Source organism: Macaca thibetana, chromosome 2, assembly GCF_024542745.1.
Source record: "Macaca thibetana thibetana isolate TM-01 chromosome 2, ASM2454274v1, whole genome shotgun sequence".
NCBI classification, from domain to species: domain Eukaryota; kingdom Metazoa; phylum Chordata; class Mammalia; order Primates; family Cercopithecidae; genus Macaca; species Macaca thibetana.
In genome coordinates, this window is record NC_065579.1 from 61,871,270 (window position 1) to 61,889,149 (window position 17,880).

Consider the following 17,880-nt stretch of genomic DNA (forward strand, 5'->3'; position numbering starts at 1 on the left):
CCTCCATTGATCATATTTCCCTGCTCCAAATGCATGGAGCTCCCTGCTGCAATAGATTATGATCTACAGCGTGAAAAATTTTGTAAAGTTTTTCACACTGTAGATCATAATCTATTGATGGTTTGTTCAATAAATTTGGTGGGTCACACTGGCCTTTTAAAAAAGTTTCAAATATAAATCAGAAATCAAAGTACATCACATGTAGTTGGGGAAGTAATGTTTCTTGAAATTTTTGTTACACACACACACACACACACACACACACACACACGTGCCCCTACCTTACCACATGCATGAGTATTGAATTGGGATGTTGAATATATTACCTATGAAAACTTCAGTCAGTGGGATTAAGTATAATAATCCTGATATTAAAATACTCCAACCAGTGCCTTCTGGTGGACAGAGGAGTGAGATGTGAGTTTTAATGTAGTTCCTCCTGTACAGTAAATTTAACATAATCTCTGCAAGCTTCAGATTTTTCAGCTCTACAGTGGGGAAAGTGATACTTAGTTAATGGAAGTTACTGTGATAAATAAGATAATGAATATAAAATGTCTATGACAGTGTTTTATACACATTATGGGATCAGTAACTATTAGCTTTCTGCTTATCAAAGCTTATTTCCTTTTGTTCTCCTATTTTTTTCACCTACTTCCACCAAATTTCTCTTTATTTTCTAAAATTATCCTTTGAATGTTTTCACCTCTACTATTTGTTTTGTAGTCTTCCTCATATGTTGCTTTTCACTCTCAGCTTACCTACTTCCTATCCATTCTTCAAAATTCATCCCAAGAGCTGCCTTCTCCGTGAAGCCCTTCTTGATTGTTGTAGCACTAAGAGTTCTGTAAGCTCACTGAAAGCAGTGATCATTTCTCTATAATCCTCTGCCTTTCTACAGGTCAAAGATCCATGCTTTGTTCCCAGTGGAAGCCCTGAAACAGCTTAAAAATGAAAGGAGGGAAGGTCCAGTGGCAGTGGTACTACTGGGGATGAGTAAGGTCTTCTCTACATCTTACTAGTTGGCCAGTAGCATGGAATTTATAACCCTCTCCTTGTGTTTTTTCTCCCCCTGAAATTGTCCAATGTGCTCCTTTTCTTTTCTCTTAAAGAAAATGATTTTCATACCATAGCTATGAATGTTGAGTTGAGAACAGCAAAAGGACAACAGAAAAAAAAGTCAAAGTCACATTTTTTTTTCATGATATGGTTACTTATCCATCGTCCATCAACAGGAACTTTAATAAATTAAAATGAACAAAATTGTATCTTATTTTACAAATAAGTATAAATTAGCAGTATTATTGCTATAAATGTTAAGCTTCTGGATTGAGAGATATTGAGATATTATTTCTGTTTCTAGTCACCAGCTGGCCATGGATACGGAGAATAATATTGAAAAATATCCCCTCAATGTACAGCCCTTGGAATCAAAGGTGAAAATGTAAGTTATTTCAAAGTATAAATTAAGCAATTAGTTCTACAGTTCTTGTTTTATGAATTACTGAATAAATCTAGAATTTTCGGGTACAACAGTTATGCATCTTTATTTTACATTCATGTGCTGCACATTATTTCCTCCCTCTTCTAAGCCGGAACACAGCTACTTTGGGTGCACAGCGCCATCTACTGGGTAGGACAGGGAATTATTTGCTTGCCACTGCTTTTACCACCTCTTGGTTTTTCCATTTCTGGTCTAGTACAATCCTTTAACTTCCACTAGCATTTTCCTTTGCCTTTCATCTTAGTAACTTGGTTAATTCTGTCTTAGAATAATTTGGTTATTTCTACCTCAAGCCATTTATTTATTAAACACACACACACAAACACATACCCTTTTAAAAATCTTCTATTTCAGCTTCTGTTCAATTATTTTGGGAAAATGTTTCTTCTCTTCTTTTTTCTCACTTCCTATCCTTTTCTTCTTATTCTCTCTTAAGACACCCAAATGTAAACCTACTCCCCCTATTATAAATGACTATTACCTTAAAATAGTGCTAAAAACATTTCAATATTAACAAAATGAAACTAACAATATCCAAAGTGAGAAAGACTTTATTATAGAACAAAATATTAATCTTCTCAAACCATTTTTAAGAAGAGAAGGGGCCTATTATAATTGGAAGCAATTTCAAAAATATTTATGACTGTTTTCTGAGATCTTTTCCTGTTCTGATTTTCCTTCAGAAGCATATATGAGAAATGCCAGTGAGTGTATATTTAATCTCTCTCCCCACCCCCTCCCTCACAAACTCTCTCTCTCTCTCAGTTTAACACTCCGAGAAGCATGAGAATTTAAACAAGAATGTTAACATATCTGAGCTTGGCCAGAATCACTGATCATTTTTTTAAAGTGCAAGGAGGAACCTTTTAGAAAAGAAATCACCCTAAAAAAGGGCACCTTGAGGTGTGTACAACTTTGAACAACAACAAGTTGTTGCTGGACTTAGGAACTAAAGCAGAAATGACACAAATACGTAATATCCTGCTGGATAAAAGCAAATACTAATACATACCCCTGTAAATCTATGTTAACCTTGGTCATCAGTAAAAAGCTTGCCTCTACATGAGCATGTAAGGTTACCCCTCAAGATAAAGTCCAAACAAGACTTCTGAACCAGTTGGGTGCTCAGCTAGAAAGTTCTGCGTCACACACTTACTAAATACATAATGAATCAGGCTATCGAATCATTTTGTGTAAGCAGTGTGTCAGCCTCACTACACAGGACTTTAGTTTGCCAACATAAGTTGCTTTATCATTAGGAATTTTCTCATTAAGATAAGGCTCTTTTAAATGAAATGTGTTGGTGAAAGAAAAGTTGGTGTATGAAAAATTAGAGTGTTTAATGTGAATGCTGAAATTAAGTTAGAAAAACTCCTGGGTCTTTTTTAGTTTTCATCATCTTCAATATGTAGGGGCTGCGGGATAGGTACCAGGAGAAGGATTAGGCAAAGACAAAATCTCTGTGCTTCAGATTCCAGCCAGCTAAGAGAGCCTGAGATTTTATATTTGTTGATTTGATGGAGGAGTCTCAGCTCAATGAGGTACAAACAGAATGGCTCTTATCTCTTCTAATAATTCTGAATCCCATGTCTGTTCACTGGAGAGAAAGAAGGGAGAGAATACTTAATCTTGCCGAATAATGGAACTTGACTCCCATTGGAGAGCTTAGTCTAGTTCAGTGACTTTTGTCTAATCTGGTTATTAAATTCTTAACTCTCATGGCAGGTTGAAAATCTCCCCTCTGCTTACAGGAGACCTTTCTACAGCTCTGTATTCTGCTTCCTTCCTTTCACTCTCCTCTTACTTATCTCCCCTTCTCTCCTCCCTCCTTCTGCCTTCCTTTATCAGTGTTATCTCTCCCACCCACCTGTGCTAAACACCTAGACTGCCCCGGGTTTCCTGTGAATAGATGGCAGACACTTTCACTCTCAGCAGTTGTTCCCTTTAACAACTGTCCTATGTTTGGGGACTCTGAGGGAAGGGGTCATTGGGTCTCCTCTAAGCCCCCCCAATGGTATAGGCTGCTCATCCTCACTGGGTTTGTGCCTCTTGCTCTGTGGGGGCTTTGCCCCATGATGCACCAAACAGTGCCTTCCTCTGCCGACCGTGGCATCTTCAACAGGGACAATCTTGGGATATTCTCATTCCTGCTTTCCAAGAGAAGTTTTTTAGTCCTGCAGAGCATTGGGTCTAAAAAATGGGGCCTTGTCCAAGGTGCCACAGTCACCCTCTATTATCACAGGCTTTCTTTTAGGGCCTTTTGACTTCTTTTGGTGGGGACCAACTGAGAGTCTGTCTTCTCCCAGAGGTAGAGGGAAGTGAGGATCACTCCATCATAAAATCCCCTCCCCTGAAGGCTCTCCTTTCCCCTCCCTGATGAGAAGAGATTAAACAGTTCCCATACAGGGTGTCTGGCTAGTCTAGTGCCTGCAAGCCCTGAGGGGGATGGAGGTGCTGTGGCAAGGCAATCTCTGAATGTTAAAGAGAGGAAAGATGAGACCTGTTCTCAGGTGTAGGCTGCCTTCACTGTCTACCTGTGGGAATCCCAGGATGGGAGTCAGAATAGCAGGAAAGGGTTCGGATGGTTCCTCATACTCAGGACATCGTGAAAAGGAAAGAATTTATAAGAAAGTGTAAACCTGCGTGTGGCAGTGCAAAGTATCAGTGGCGGGAGGCAGAGGCCTGTCAGAAAGTGTGTCTCAGTGAAAAAATGTGTGAGTGTCGGGGAGGGTGTGTGTATCAAAGTTGAAGGGAGTGTCAGAAAGGGTCCATTACCTGGTTCATGAATGCAACTGTTAAGAGGTAATTTTGAGTATTAGACCAGAGGATCAAAAGAGTGCGTCAAAAGGGCAAAAGCAATCAAGATCACATGGCTATTAATGAAAAGGCATTTGGGGGAGGTAAAAGGCAAGTTCTCCGAAGATCAAACAAAGGCAAGCCTCTCAAGTCAGAAAATTTGTGAAAGTAAAAGTAATAGTGAAAACACCAAAAGGAAGGCTCTCTGAGCAACTCTAAGGCTAAAGATGAATGTGTTCCCAAGAGCCTTAAGGCTGGAACAAGCTTTGGGGGATGAAAGTGCACAGCAAAGGAATGCAGGCTTAGTGAGACGCACTCACAGCACAGGAAGAGGTGGGCTCCCCAAGCCCCAGCAAGCTGCTGCCCTCCATCTTGTAAGTCACTCTTTACATGTTGTAGCAAGATCTAAAACAGATCTTCCCAATACAAACCCTTGTGTAAAAGTTGTTCATTAGCTCTGTGTAATCCCCCAATCCCCTTCCTTACATTTTAACAATATATTTACTTTGTGATGGAAAAACATAGAGATGTATTGAATACAAATTGCTTTTTTGAAAGTCAGCTCAATAAATATGCTCAATTGTTCTCCTAATTTTTATTATTATATTTGATTTTGCAATGAAACAACATTTAGGTTTTATAAAAGAGAGAAGGGGTACACACACACACACACACACACACACACACAGAGAGAGAGAGAGAGAAAGAGAGAGAGAGAGCATTTCCTAAAGAACTTTAAAGATGTTTAGTAAACCCTTATTAAATTGCATTTGAGAGTAATACATATCTACTTTAGTCAAAAATTTAATTAAAAGAAGATATGAGAGAAGAGTGGTTGAGAGCACAGACTTTGGAATTTGAGTAACTTAGGTTCAAATCCCAGCTCTGCTTTTTACCTGCTGTGTGACCTTGGGAACACCAATGGCCTCTCTGGGCCTCAGCTGCACTTCTCTGTAAAATGAGAATGCTAACGTATCTTATTAAATTGTAGTCAGCTTTCAATGAGAAAATTCAAGACTAGACATTTAGTCTAGTGTATTTTTTCCATGCAAACATACTTTTTTCAAACATATTTTTATTTCCACTTGGGCTAATAAAACATTGCCAGGAGGGATCCTTAGATGACTTGCAATGGTGACTTCAAAGTATTTGAAAGTGTTTGATATGTCCTTTCCTTAAGTAATTATAATAGTTTATCTAGGAGTTCTATTTGTCAAGTTTGGGCTAAGTAACTTACATACATTATCTTTGACTTCTTGCAGGGGTTACAAAGATGTTATTCTTACTCCTATTTTATGGATAAGCAAGAGTGAGGCCAGCATGTTTAGTATTTTGTCTAAAGCTACAGCTCATGAGAGGTAAACTAGGCAAGAACCTCTATGACTCTAAGCACGCTTTCTCATGAGATGAAACTTTTTCTTTTTTGAGCTATTTCTGGGATGCAATGTTAGAAGAATTACATTTGTTAATCACCTGTAATATATGTCCCAGAACTGTGGAGTGGTCACTGCCCTCAAGGATTGTACATTCTAGTGGGGGAAGAGGACTTGTTTGAAAAGAGGCAATTAGATTGGCCTAATCTGATACTCTTCTTTTTGGGTGTTTAATAGCATTGCAGGACCACTATTCTCTTTCTTAGACTCAGTAACCCTGAGTGCATTATAACCTCCTCAGTCCTCATAAAGAAAAGAGTGTTATAGATCCAGGACCCAAATTGCCCCAATTCTCATGTGTGAGAACATTGGCATTCTTGACAGTCTGCAGAGTCATGGGTATTTGAGAAGAGACCTGTGGAAAGAGCCAAGACGGCATAGGCCCTGGTGCATAGGAAGCATCATCCATCAGTGTGGCAGTGAAGTCAAGAGCTACAAACCGGGCAGATGCTGGAGTGGAGGGGAAGCAGGCTGGAGAGACAGGGCAGTTTCTGTGGGAAACCTGCCTATTGCATGCAGTGGCCCCGTATTGACATTTGAGCAAGTTTGCATCAGGATACAGGGTTGGGATAGATAACAAATGATGAAAATATGATATATTTGTTAGGATAGCTTTTAGCTAGCTGCACATAGAAAAATCAGCAAACAGACTGAAACAAGTAGGAGTTCTCCTTCTCCACTCACAGTCAGTATATGACAAGCCAAACCCACCCTGCTTCTCTATTTCTGCCTTTTGCTGACCTGTAAGGAGGGAGCACATGTAATGGGGGCCAGGCATCTGCTCCAAGTGTTGGGAATGATGATCAGTTCCCATCTTGTTCCCTGAGACCGGCCAGGACTCTTTGGTTGTCAGTATCAGAAACTCAACTCAAACTAATTTATAGATGTAAACAAGATTATATTGAATCACATAACAGAAACACCCATGGTCTAACGTGCTTTAAGCACAGTGAAACCCAGGTGGCTGGGCAAGGTCATCAGGCATCTGTCTTTCCTCTTCTGTAAACTCTGCTCTTCTCATGATTCATTCTCATGTGGGCTCTCCCAACATTGCAACAGAGTGGCCACTGCCAGCTCTAGGCTTGCAGGTAGTTACAGCTCTGCTTGCTGAAACTTTAGATGAAAAAGAGGGCCTTTTTCTCAGTAGTCTCAGTACAATCCCCAGAGCAGCCTTTAATAGACCTGGCTTGAACCATGTGTGCATCTCCAAAATGAACCAACCACTGCCCTCTGGCTGGTCAGCCAAGGGGAATGGGCCACTGTCTACAGTGATAGGGTAGAATCTGTTTCATCCAAAGCTCACTAGTAGAGAGTTGGTGGATCCGCAAAACTAATGAAAAGGAGAAATTAATATTGGGCACACAAAATCTACCCATGTGGTAATCATGGTGCCTCCCTCACAGCTCACTTGTGGTAAGGATTGAATGGGAGAATGCACACAAACAAGAGCTCTATGTATATCAGCTATTGTTTCCAAGATACTCAGATTCAGTGTATCCTCTCTCATTGTGTCCTCTTTCGTCCATCCCTAAATTCAGCCTACTTGAGTTATAATGTATTTTGAATTTTTTATAATTGTTTGGTAACATATAAGAAATAGTACTTTCTCGTTAAAAAAATCAACATTTCTGGCTGTTCTTGAAAAGTTGAAACATCTGTCAATTATCAACTGCACCAAAGCAGAGTTGCCCACACTGCCCAGTCTACACCCAACTGCCCAGTCTGCCCCCAACCTGACCTCAGGTGGCTTCTGAGATCCTCTTCCCAACTTTGTAGCCTCAGACTTACTGCTCTTCTCTGGGATCCTCCTGCTTCCTGCCTGGTGTCTTCACTTCTGTGCCTTTGCCCAAAGATCTTCTTCCTCCCCATCAATCTCAATCCTATCCATGCTTTAGGACTAATTAAAATCCTAGGAGTCCCTCAAGCCTTCTCTAAGCACCCTAGCTCTCTGAGAGCCCTCTCCTCTCCTCTCCTCTCCTCTTCTAGATAAACACATCCCTTGGCAACCAGGACTGCACAGAATGTGAGTCCCCCAAATGGCTGTGAGTGCATGAGAGAGCCAACTGCACTGTAAAACAAACAGGGATATACAGAAAAAGGGCAGAGGCAGGCAGATTGTGCCACCCCTGCTATGAGAAAAGATAGATAGGAATTGACCTAGCAAAAAAAATTACTGAAAATGTATTTGTCATCTGTTTAGATGTAAACCCTTATACTTTATCTATAATTCAAAATATAGGAACACACAACATGTGCTTTCTTACTTCAACAAGTCTTTAAAGAATTATATGAATAGCATTGTCTAGTTTCAGAAATAAATATGTCAAGGTAGTGTATAATTTACTCTGTAGCCACAAAGGAGACTTGTGAGCAGGAATTATGGTACATCTAGGAGAAGAAGTCTGAAAGTGATTCATTATGATTGAGAGATGAGGTGCTTCTACATTTTATTTTAGTTCCCTCTTACAGTAAAATAGCATCTGGAGATGGTATTAAGACAGCTTAATATTGGAACAATTTAATCTTTGAAGGTCATGTTGTAGGAATGGCCAAGGGGAGCAAATAACATGTGACGTAAACACTTTTCTATGATACAGAGAGTAACATAGCATAGCTCCATCGTTAAAAAACAGTGTAGCAATTTTGGGTAATAGCCTGGTGTGACATGAGGGCCCTGTCATTTTTTAACTCCAAATGCTAATTTAAAGACTCGTCCAGCTTATCTAGTCCTTAAAACTGTAATTATGAAGGACAAGTAGTAACGAGAAATATATATATATCATGTTATAGCATGTTTTAAAAATAATAAGATCATGTAATACATTGTTTTTACATATGTGGATGACTATAAAGTAAATGTTACAAAATAAAATAGCTGCTGTATTAAGAAAGTCAGTGGGTGTATAGATGTTTTAAATACATATTTTAAAAGTACTTAATATTGTCACCTTATAAATTTAAAAAAGGACATCCATTAATTAGGAATAAAATAATATTGTCTCCTTAATATCTGACTTAAGGAGAACTGGTATGTTAATTTCCGAATTCCATAAAACCAAGAGGGAGAAGAGGATGTTTTAAGTGCAAACTCCTTTGCAAACCGCTCATCTCAACTTTGCCCAATGTTATTTGGTTCTTTACAGGTGTCACACCGCCCTCTGGTGTTCAACAAGCTAAAATGTAATATCTCAAATGGTCACTATATTTTGTTTTTATATTTTCTGAGTAATGAAGACAATTTAAAGGGGGGAATAAAAAAGACAGTGTAGAATACCGCAAAGTCCTAGAAAGTTGTGGGTGGTCTATGGGTTGTCAACATTTTCTAATGTTTAAACTGCCTTTAAAATGTTACACATTTTGAGCTTTTGATGGGCAGGTTTAGAGACTTGAGGCACCTGCAAGCAGCAGAACTTGTTAGCTGGGCTCTGGGATACCCCAGGCAACTCAGAGGATCTGAAAATCACTGACAGCTTCCTTAAGTTCACTCTTCCCTGATATAATGGGTCCTGAAGAAGCAACAAGACCACTAAACTCAGGCAGGCAATCTTACGGGACTCCCTTTCCCATTCTGCTTAAAATCCTTAAGCCAAAGAAAAACAGAAATAAAAATGCACTTTGAGCAAGATTTCATAATAAAACAGTGACCAAATATAATTCAAATTTGGGCCAGATTCTGCTTTAGTGGGGCTTGAAGTATGTATACTCTGAAGGGTCCCTGAAAAAAAAAAAAAAAAAAAAAAAACAAAAAAAAACAACCAAAAAACAAACAAACAAAAAAAACTCTAAAAATATCTTATTTTTACAATTCTATACAAATCATGAAGAGCCCTTCATCAGGGTCTTGGAATAGGCTGCTGGCCTTTAAGGAAGAACCCCTAAAGCTTAAGTTTCCTAGCTTCAGGGAATTGGCCACTGATCCAAAAGTATTGTTTTCACTACAGTTTCTGGACTTTTCCTTGAGCATTATAATTCTCAGACCTTTAATAAATTAGGGAAAACATACAGATTCGATAATGTGGTAGCATTTTTGTGTTATTTATATCCTGTGACTATTGAGAATTGATGATGATCTTTGAACTATTCCAGTCAAATGAAAATAAATCAGTTTGTTTATTCAGAAACAACTTTAACGACTTAGGTTGTGCATGGAAGAATTACAGAAGATCAGATGCTTCCAGGAGTTTAGAAAAGATAGTGATGGAATTAATACAGCTATCTTAAATTACTTTAAAAGGCTGAATCCTAACAACTGGTCTGCATGTACTGCTGACTCCCAGAAGAGGTTAGATTGTGTTCAGTGACCCCCTATGAAAACCTAGATGTTAATCTCAAAGATCAGAAGCCAGTCTGATATGTTTTGGCTCTGTGTCCCTACCCAAATCTCACCTTGAATTGTAATGATCCCCACATGTCAAGGGTGTGACCAGATGTAGATAATTGAATCATGGGGGCAATTTCCTCCATGCTGTTCTGTTGATAGTGAGTTCTCAGGAGGTCTGGTGGTTTTACAAAGGGCTTCCCCCTTTACTCAGCACTCATTCTCTCTCCTGCCACTCTGTGAAGAGGTGCCTTCTACCATGATTGTGAGTTTCCTGAGGCCTCCCCAGCCATGCAGAACTGTGAGTCAATTAAACCTCTTTTCTTTATAAATTACCGAGTCTCAGGTATTTCTTCATAGCAACATGAAAACAGACTAATACACAGTCTGTCCATGGGGGAGTCCATTAGCTTATACTAAGAAGAGGTTTCTATTATCCTAAGCAGAAGATAATTTATTTCTTCTGATACTAATCACAGAAAATAACTTCCTTAGGTGAAACCTGAAATAGCTGCCTGATCACATTACATTAATTCTCTGGGTAGTACATAACACTTGAATAATCTTTGTCCATTTCTTTCTTAATAATCTTTGTCCTTTTCCTATTCCCTTCCACAGTATATAAAACCCATGGTGCGGTACTCTTGCCTGCCTTGTGCCCCACATCAGGGTCACTGCATTTGGCCATGCAGACTGTGTGGCACATCACTGACACCCTTCACCTTGCGGTCATGCAAAGGACAGCTCTGGAGCTGTGCATGGCAGAGTCCCTGTTCAGAGTCTACGGCTGACCCTGGCACAGAATGGCCCCTCAGAAATCACACACTGAGTGAATGCAGAAGTAGTAGTCAGCCTATTTATTATTCTCATTTAAAATATAAGATGAAAAATTGAAAGAGTTTTGTGTCCCATAAATCAAAGTACATTGACTTGTGCAAGCTAGTTTGTTTTGACCAATGAATTTTATTATTAAGTTGACTCTTTTAGGCCATTTGAGGGCAGTCAAGTCTGAGGAAGTCAAACCAGTAAGGCAAGGAGACAGTCTCAGTGGCCGAATTGAAGTTAAAGTTCAGGTCTCCTGGTTAACTACATCACATTCTGTGTGTTCTAGTTCCCTTGTCACCAAAGCCAATTCCTTCAGACTCCTTTCTGAGGAGTCTTCAGTGAATTTCTGAGTCTGTGGGCTATGATCCAGCAGTAATCATGTGTGTGCTGTTTTGTTTTGTTTTGTTTTGTTTTGTTTCAGCATTCAGCGAGCATGGCGAGAGTACCTGCAGCGGCAGGAGCCTCTGGAGAAGAGGAGCCCATCCCCACCCTCCCTCTCCTCAGAGAAGCTGAGCAGCTCTGTCAGCATGAACACCTTCTCTGACAGCAGCACACCCGTGAGTGTCATGTTTCTTTTTCTATGTCCTGACTTGACATTCAGCTGAAAGCCTAGACTTTGGTTCTAAGAGAAATCTTGGGATGTGAGCAGGTGGTTTGTGACAGTGAGGATCTATGTTGCTTATTTGCTACACAGGAACCCATGGTGAGAGTTTTGTCACCTCAAAATGAAGACACAATTCATAAGCACAAAGTGAACTTTATCAAGTCTGGAGAAAATAGATTGCATTTATGTGTTCTCCTTTCTCTATTACGGAGGTGTCTTTTTTCCTTTTCTTTATAATAGCATATTTCTTTTGGTATGTGCTGTGTGTTTCTTTTATTGTGTGGTGCTAATATGATAGAAGATAAGATTGGTTATAAGGAGTAGAAAGATAACTTTTACAGGAAGAATCGAAAGTGGTCACACACTCAGGGGTTGCAATTCAAATGCCTCCAGGGACCAGGTAAGTCACCCTCATAACTGAGGTGGCTGACCTGAGCCCCTGGCTACATGGAGAACATAGGCCTCACCCGAAGGGCAGCGCACTTGGCTCCTGAGAATGTGTCAACCTGTGGCAATACAGGCAAGCATGGCCAAATGTGATTTTCTTTCTTTAGGAGATGTCAGAAATCTGTATTTTTTAAGTGTTAGCATCCAGTAATAAAATTTAAAAGGTAAAGCAACCCTGCCTACCCACCACAATTGACCTACAGGCCACCAGTTTAAGAAATCTGAGATAGAGAGTTAAGGAATAAGGGAAACTGCTGGAAGTATTTATTTTTAAAAAACTCCAAAAGTGGGAAGAAATCAGTGATGAGGGATTTATGAACCAGGGTTTTGTGGATTTAAGCATTGTGATCATTTGTAACCAGTCACTGAAATGCTGAAAAGTAAGAGAAATGAAGTAATTACACAAGTATATTACTTCCAAAAATTTTCCTTTACTATTGGTTATCATGTTTATTATGTGGTAAAAAGGTTTCCCAACACTCAAAACAATGTATTCTTTTTGGGATCAGGTAAAAGTTACTGTATTGGAAATGTTTTCAGATGGTTGCATTGCATATTCTTTAGTAAACGGTTTTGCTTAGATATGGATTTGAAGAGAGAGAATAAGTTGAGTTTATAGCAATGCAAATAAAAGTGGCAGAAGATCTATTTTTAATTGACAGCAGAAATCGAACATTTAGTGAATCCTCACTTTTTAAAACAATTATTTGGGGGAATGGCTTATCCTAACTGACCTCACTATCACTAGAGGGCACTCGTGAACCACACTGGAAAATGCCAGGGCTTCTCGTTTGTGTCTAACTCATGATTTGTGAATAAAAAATAAAGTGAGAATTGAGTGTTTAGGATGTCTTTGCTGTGAATGCCAATAGAAAGTGCAAATTAGATGACTTTAGGATTTTATTTGAATGATGGAAACTCAATATTAGAAATCACTTTGTGAGTTAAATGTTTGGATTTACTATTTTTGTACCTTCTCACAGCCTAATTCAAGATAATTCTCAATTGCTGCTGAATCCAGTGATATCTAAAAGTTTTAGTGTTGCTTTAGGGTGTTTAACCTTTTGGTTTTATTGGACTCCTATGAGAATATATGTTTGTTTTATATTTGTACTGCTGTACTGCTTCGATTCTAGCATAAGTGTTTTGTGCATAAATGCATGTTCTTCCCTGTTCATGAGTCATCAAGTTCATTTATATCTCTGCACAGCTTCACTAACAGTTCTACCTTATTTAATTTGGCTTAGCCTCCTGGTTCCTTGTTGGTTTTTAGTAGAAGATATTTCCTCCCTCAAATATTCCCAGCAATTTGGTCTCCCATAAGGTATATCAGACGGACTTGAGAGTGCATCCTGTAGCCCCACCATATCATCATCCTTTAGCTCTGTGCTCATGGGATAAGGATGACTATATTCAGTGAATGGCAGTCTGGCTTACCCATGACTGCCTATAAAAAGTGAGAATCAATGCCTGTAATCCTAGCACTTTGGGAGGCCAAGGTGGGAAGATCGCTTGAGGTCAGGAGTTTGAGACCAGCCTGTCTAACATAGCGAAACCCTGTCTCTACTAAAAATACAAAAATCAGCTGGGTGTGCTGGCACACACCTGTAATCCCACTTACTTGGAAGACTGAGGCAGGAGAATGAATGGCTTGAACCCAGGAGGCAGAGGTTGCAGTGAGCCGAGATCATGCCACTGCACTCCAGCCTGGGCGACAGAGCGAGACTCCGTCTCAAAAAAAAAAAAAAAAAAAAAAAAAGTTAGAACGGATTTTCAAAAAGAATTAGCTGTCAGAAAGCAAGCAGGCCCTGCCCGGAATACAAATAGAAGTTATTGATTATAACAAATGACTTAAATATTGATAATGACAGTGATGTGACACTAAATGTAAAAAATAAAATATGAAAATATAAGATGTTGGGATGTTTCCAAGTCTCTAGTTTGTCACTTAGGTAAAATATCCAAGTCATAATTTAAAAGAAAACTTGATGTGTAGTTGTTTGGAGTTTCGTGAGCTAAGCTTTTTTTTATCTGCCATGATCATCAGTTTGCTAGGGCCCCTTTTGGGAAGATTCATCCTTAGCTCTCTTGGGGGTTGCAGTCACCCGCGGACAAGTTGCCTGGTGGAAGGAAGGTGATTCTGCTCTACCTTGACCAGCCTGCCAGACCCACTGGGTTCATACACACTCTCAGGGAGCCCCAGATAGGAAGACTTGGTTTTCTCACCCTCCAGTGAATTGACCTCAAGTTTATGGAGGGAATAGGATGACCCCTGGCCTACACTGACTAAGCCTGTCATCAAGAAATGAGCTTCCTCTAACATCCATGAGTCCATTTGGAACTTCTGTGTTAAAAGCCTCAGTCCAAGTCAAATGTTGTCAGTGAGCTGTGTCCCTGGGGAGTTCTTTAGGCCCTGCCTCTTGCTTGATCTTTTCCAGGTTGTTGAACCTCAGTTCTCTTTCTCTGGGTTTAATCTATTGCTGTTGCTGCCTAGACAATTTTCTATCTTCTTAAATCTGATCAACTGCTGTATTGTCCCAAGTCCCTGCCTTCCTGCTACTAACCTCTAGCACAACCTTAATGGAGGCCAACATGCCCTTACCTAACTTCTGGACATTGCCAGCTGTAATATACTGCATGAGGTTGCAGTGCAGAGGTTGCAGTGAGCCGATAATAAACTGCAATTATTGCCTATCTCAACTGTCTTACCCAGACATGTACTACATGGGAAATCAGCTCACTAATCTGGTTGAGTTCCTGTGTGCAGCTGAGAATGATGCTTCTGCATGCTTCTGCTCTGATTGTTCTGGCTAAGCATAGTGTTTAATATAGTTCTTAGAACATTTCTGCCTTAAAATATATAACGACAGTAATGTTTAGGTATGAGTGCTCAAATTCATTATCTTAATAAGAACTGAGCACTTGTTATGTGCCAGGCACTCTGCTATTATCTTGTTTAATCCTCTCAATGATCATACAAAGAAAGGCACTATTATTATCTCCATTTTACAGATGATGAAAATGAGACTTAAAGAGATAAATACCTTTTCTTGGGCCACCCATTGGGCTGGAGCTCCATGTTTTATTCTTCCACTATATTATTTTAAAAGAAGGCTGCATTTAGACACGGTCAAGCTGTAGGGGTAGCAATCAGTTCATGCATTTCTAAGACTGTTTTACAATTTGGTAGTCATAAACAGTGAATGAAACAATATCTTCAAAATCCTCATTTGATTTTATAAATTGCTTCATTCAATGCTCCTTGATTAAAATCTCAAACCTCAGCTGTTCAATGCCAAATTAAAGAGCAACAGGAGGGAAGATAATATTAAGTTATGTTAGCAATTTGCATATTAAGTGCCCTTATACCACAATGTATCATGTGGTAACAGAAAAATTTGTTTTAGAAATAGGAATTTTGAATAGCAACTGTTAGGGGATGGAGCTTGTGGATATCAAAATGATTTTTAAAAAGAGTAATCTTTTCTCCTTAAAAAATATTAGTTATTGCACAAATGACAACAGTAGGAAATTCCTTGTGTATTTTTTATTAATCAATTTCATATCATAAAATATTTACTGCTTTTCGTTTCCAGCTCCCAGAGAGCTATAGCTTGTCTAATAGGATTATCATGGAAAGAAACTATAGTATGGTATTTTCTAAACTCCGAGATTGATAACCTTTTCAGAAATTATTAGCATGCCCTTACAAATAAGTCCAGAAAAATCTTTGGGATTATTTAGAGACATTCTCAATCTCTTTTGGCTTAGAATTGTTTCCTCCTGCGTGGGCCTTGCTTTGTGGTCACGCCTACTCTCTCCCATTGGTTCCCATATTATTATGATCTGGCCTATAGGGGGCACTGTGGCTCATGGAATGAGGCGCTGCCTGGGTAAGAGGATGTGACTTAAAATAGCAGCTCTGCCACTATTTCTATGTGTCCAAGATATATCATTTGAGAGGACATTCTTCATCTACAACTGGAAATAATACCCACCTCAGAAATGGATTGGGATTGCTGTGAAGGTTAAATGGCACTACCCATGTAAACTACAGCACAGAACCTGGGACTCTGAAGGCTCTCACTAATTGTTAGTTGATTTTGAGTCTGCTCTTGAAAACATTCAGTGAGTTTATTCAAAATTCTTTGGAAAAATTGTGGAGAGCAGAGATGGAATTTTTAACTTGACACTGATTGAGGGGCACAGTACTTGTTTGTGATTCCCCAAGTGAATCCATGAGAATCAACTCATGTCCCAGAATGAATATGAATATATATATGGGAACTGTACATTACAAAGGTAATAAATTAAGCATTTATTTTAGTGCTGCTCTTACTATTGATTTTCCAGTTCTGAAAATGAACTGGGTCTTTTTGCATCTAAATGAGTAGACCTCCTCTAAGAGACCACCCCCACACTCAGAGTAAAAGCAAGCACAGACCGCTCTCCTTCCTTCCAAGACCCGATGAATAAGGAACAGGCAGATTCTTAGGACACTGGGGAAAGCAGAATTACGTGCCATTCCTGCAGCTGCCCAACTTCTACCAGCAGACCTTGCCTCACTCCTGGTCAAGAGGAATTATAGTCTCTGTTACCTCAAGTGTTCTAGAGTGAAGGCTGTGGGATGCACAGATTAACAGCACTGCTTAAGTGTCCCGGCTTTTAGCAAGAGTGTCTGGATATTCAACAGATGACCCACCAAACCTTTCCAAATATACTTCTAAAAGTCAGTCTTACCCTTGCTGTTGAACACAGCATATTCACTAACATTCAGACTGCTTCATTACCCTCGAGCTTTACTGCCCTTTTTAGATTTACAACCTCCAAGCTTTAAATACATCGAGAAAACTCTGGTGACTAATTAGGGAGAACGTCCTGTTACAAAGTCACACTTGGTTGGGGGAAAACTCAGCCCTGAAAGAGGATTTCTGGGACCCCTTCTAATACAATTTTGAGAGATTTAAAACTAGAGAATATAGGCCAGGCACGGTGGCTCATGCCTATAATCCCAGCACTTTGGGAGGCGGAGGTGGGCAGATCACCTGAGGTCAGGAGGTCGAGACCAGCCTGACCAACGTAGTGAAACCCCGTCTTTACTGAAAATACAAAAATTAGCAGGGTGTGATGGCGTGTGCCTGTAATCCCAGCTACCCAGGAAGCTGAGGCAGGAGAATCGCTGGAACCTGGGAGGCAGAGGCTGCAGTGAGCCGAGATCGTGCCACTGCACTCCAGCCTGGGTGACAGAGCAAGACTCTGTCTCAAAAACAACAACAAAAACAACAACAACAACAACACAAAACTATAGAGAATATAAGCTTTGTGCTACTTAACAATTTAATAACCTAGATTTTCCAGGTCAGGGACAGGTTACAGTATTAAGCTCAGCTGTTATAAATTTAGGTCCCATGAATTCTAATGTTTTAGTATCCAAACATTATCTTTCATCCTTCCTTTCAGACCCCTAAATAGCACAAATTCTGTCTATTTGTTCCAAATTTTGGTTCTAAGAATATATTAACCATATATAAAAAGAGAAGTCTTCTTAGTATTAGAAGTAGATACATTTCTCTTTTTTCAAACCAGAGCCTGAGAGAGTATTTCATTTTCCAAAGTTTTATAAATTATATAATATATAAACATATATGACAGTATGCATAAATATATTTTTATATAAAATAGTATATTTATACCACAAACATCCACTCCCTTTTATGTCTCTAAATATTGACTGATAATATAGACTCCTTTTCCCAAATTATTTTTTAACATTATGATTTGAGGGTAATTTTTCTTGATAGGTTTAAAAACAAACATGTTGTTTTGGTTTGGGGATTTAAAATTTTTTTAGAAGGACTGCTAATATTAAACATTGCATGAGTTCAGAATGATATGCAAAATTGACAGTGAATTGATCACTGATTCATTCATCCATAGTGACATAATAAATCTT

At 39.2% G+C, this 17,880-nt stretch overlaps 1 protein-coding gene across 1 annotated transcript in view; it reads left to right on the forward strand.

Annotated features, from left to right (window-relative positions):
* Positions 1–17,880, forward strand: part of SCHIP1 (schwannomin interacting protein 1) — an 801,755-nt gene that overhangs the window by 168,026 nt on the left and 615,849 nt on the right. Inside the window, exons 3-4 of the mRNA XM_050779862.1 lie at positions 1,364–1,444; positions 11,298–11,433. Coding sequence (XP_050635819.1) covers positions 1,364–1,444; positions 11,298–11,433 — 217 coding nt within the window. The remainder of the gene's footprint in view (positions 1–1,363; positions 1,445–11,297; positions 11,434–17,880) is intronic.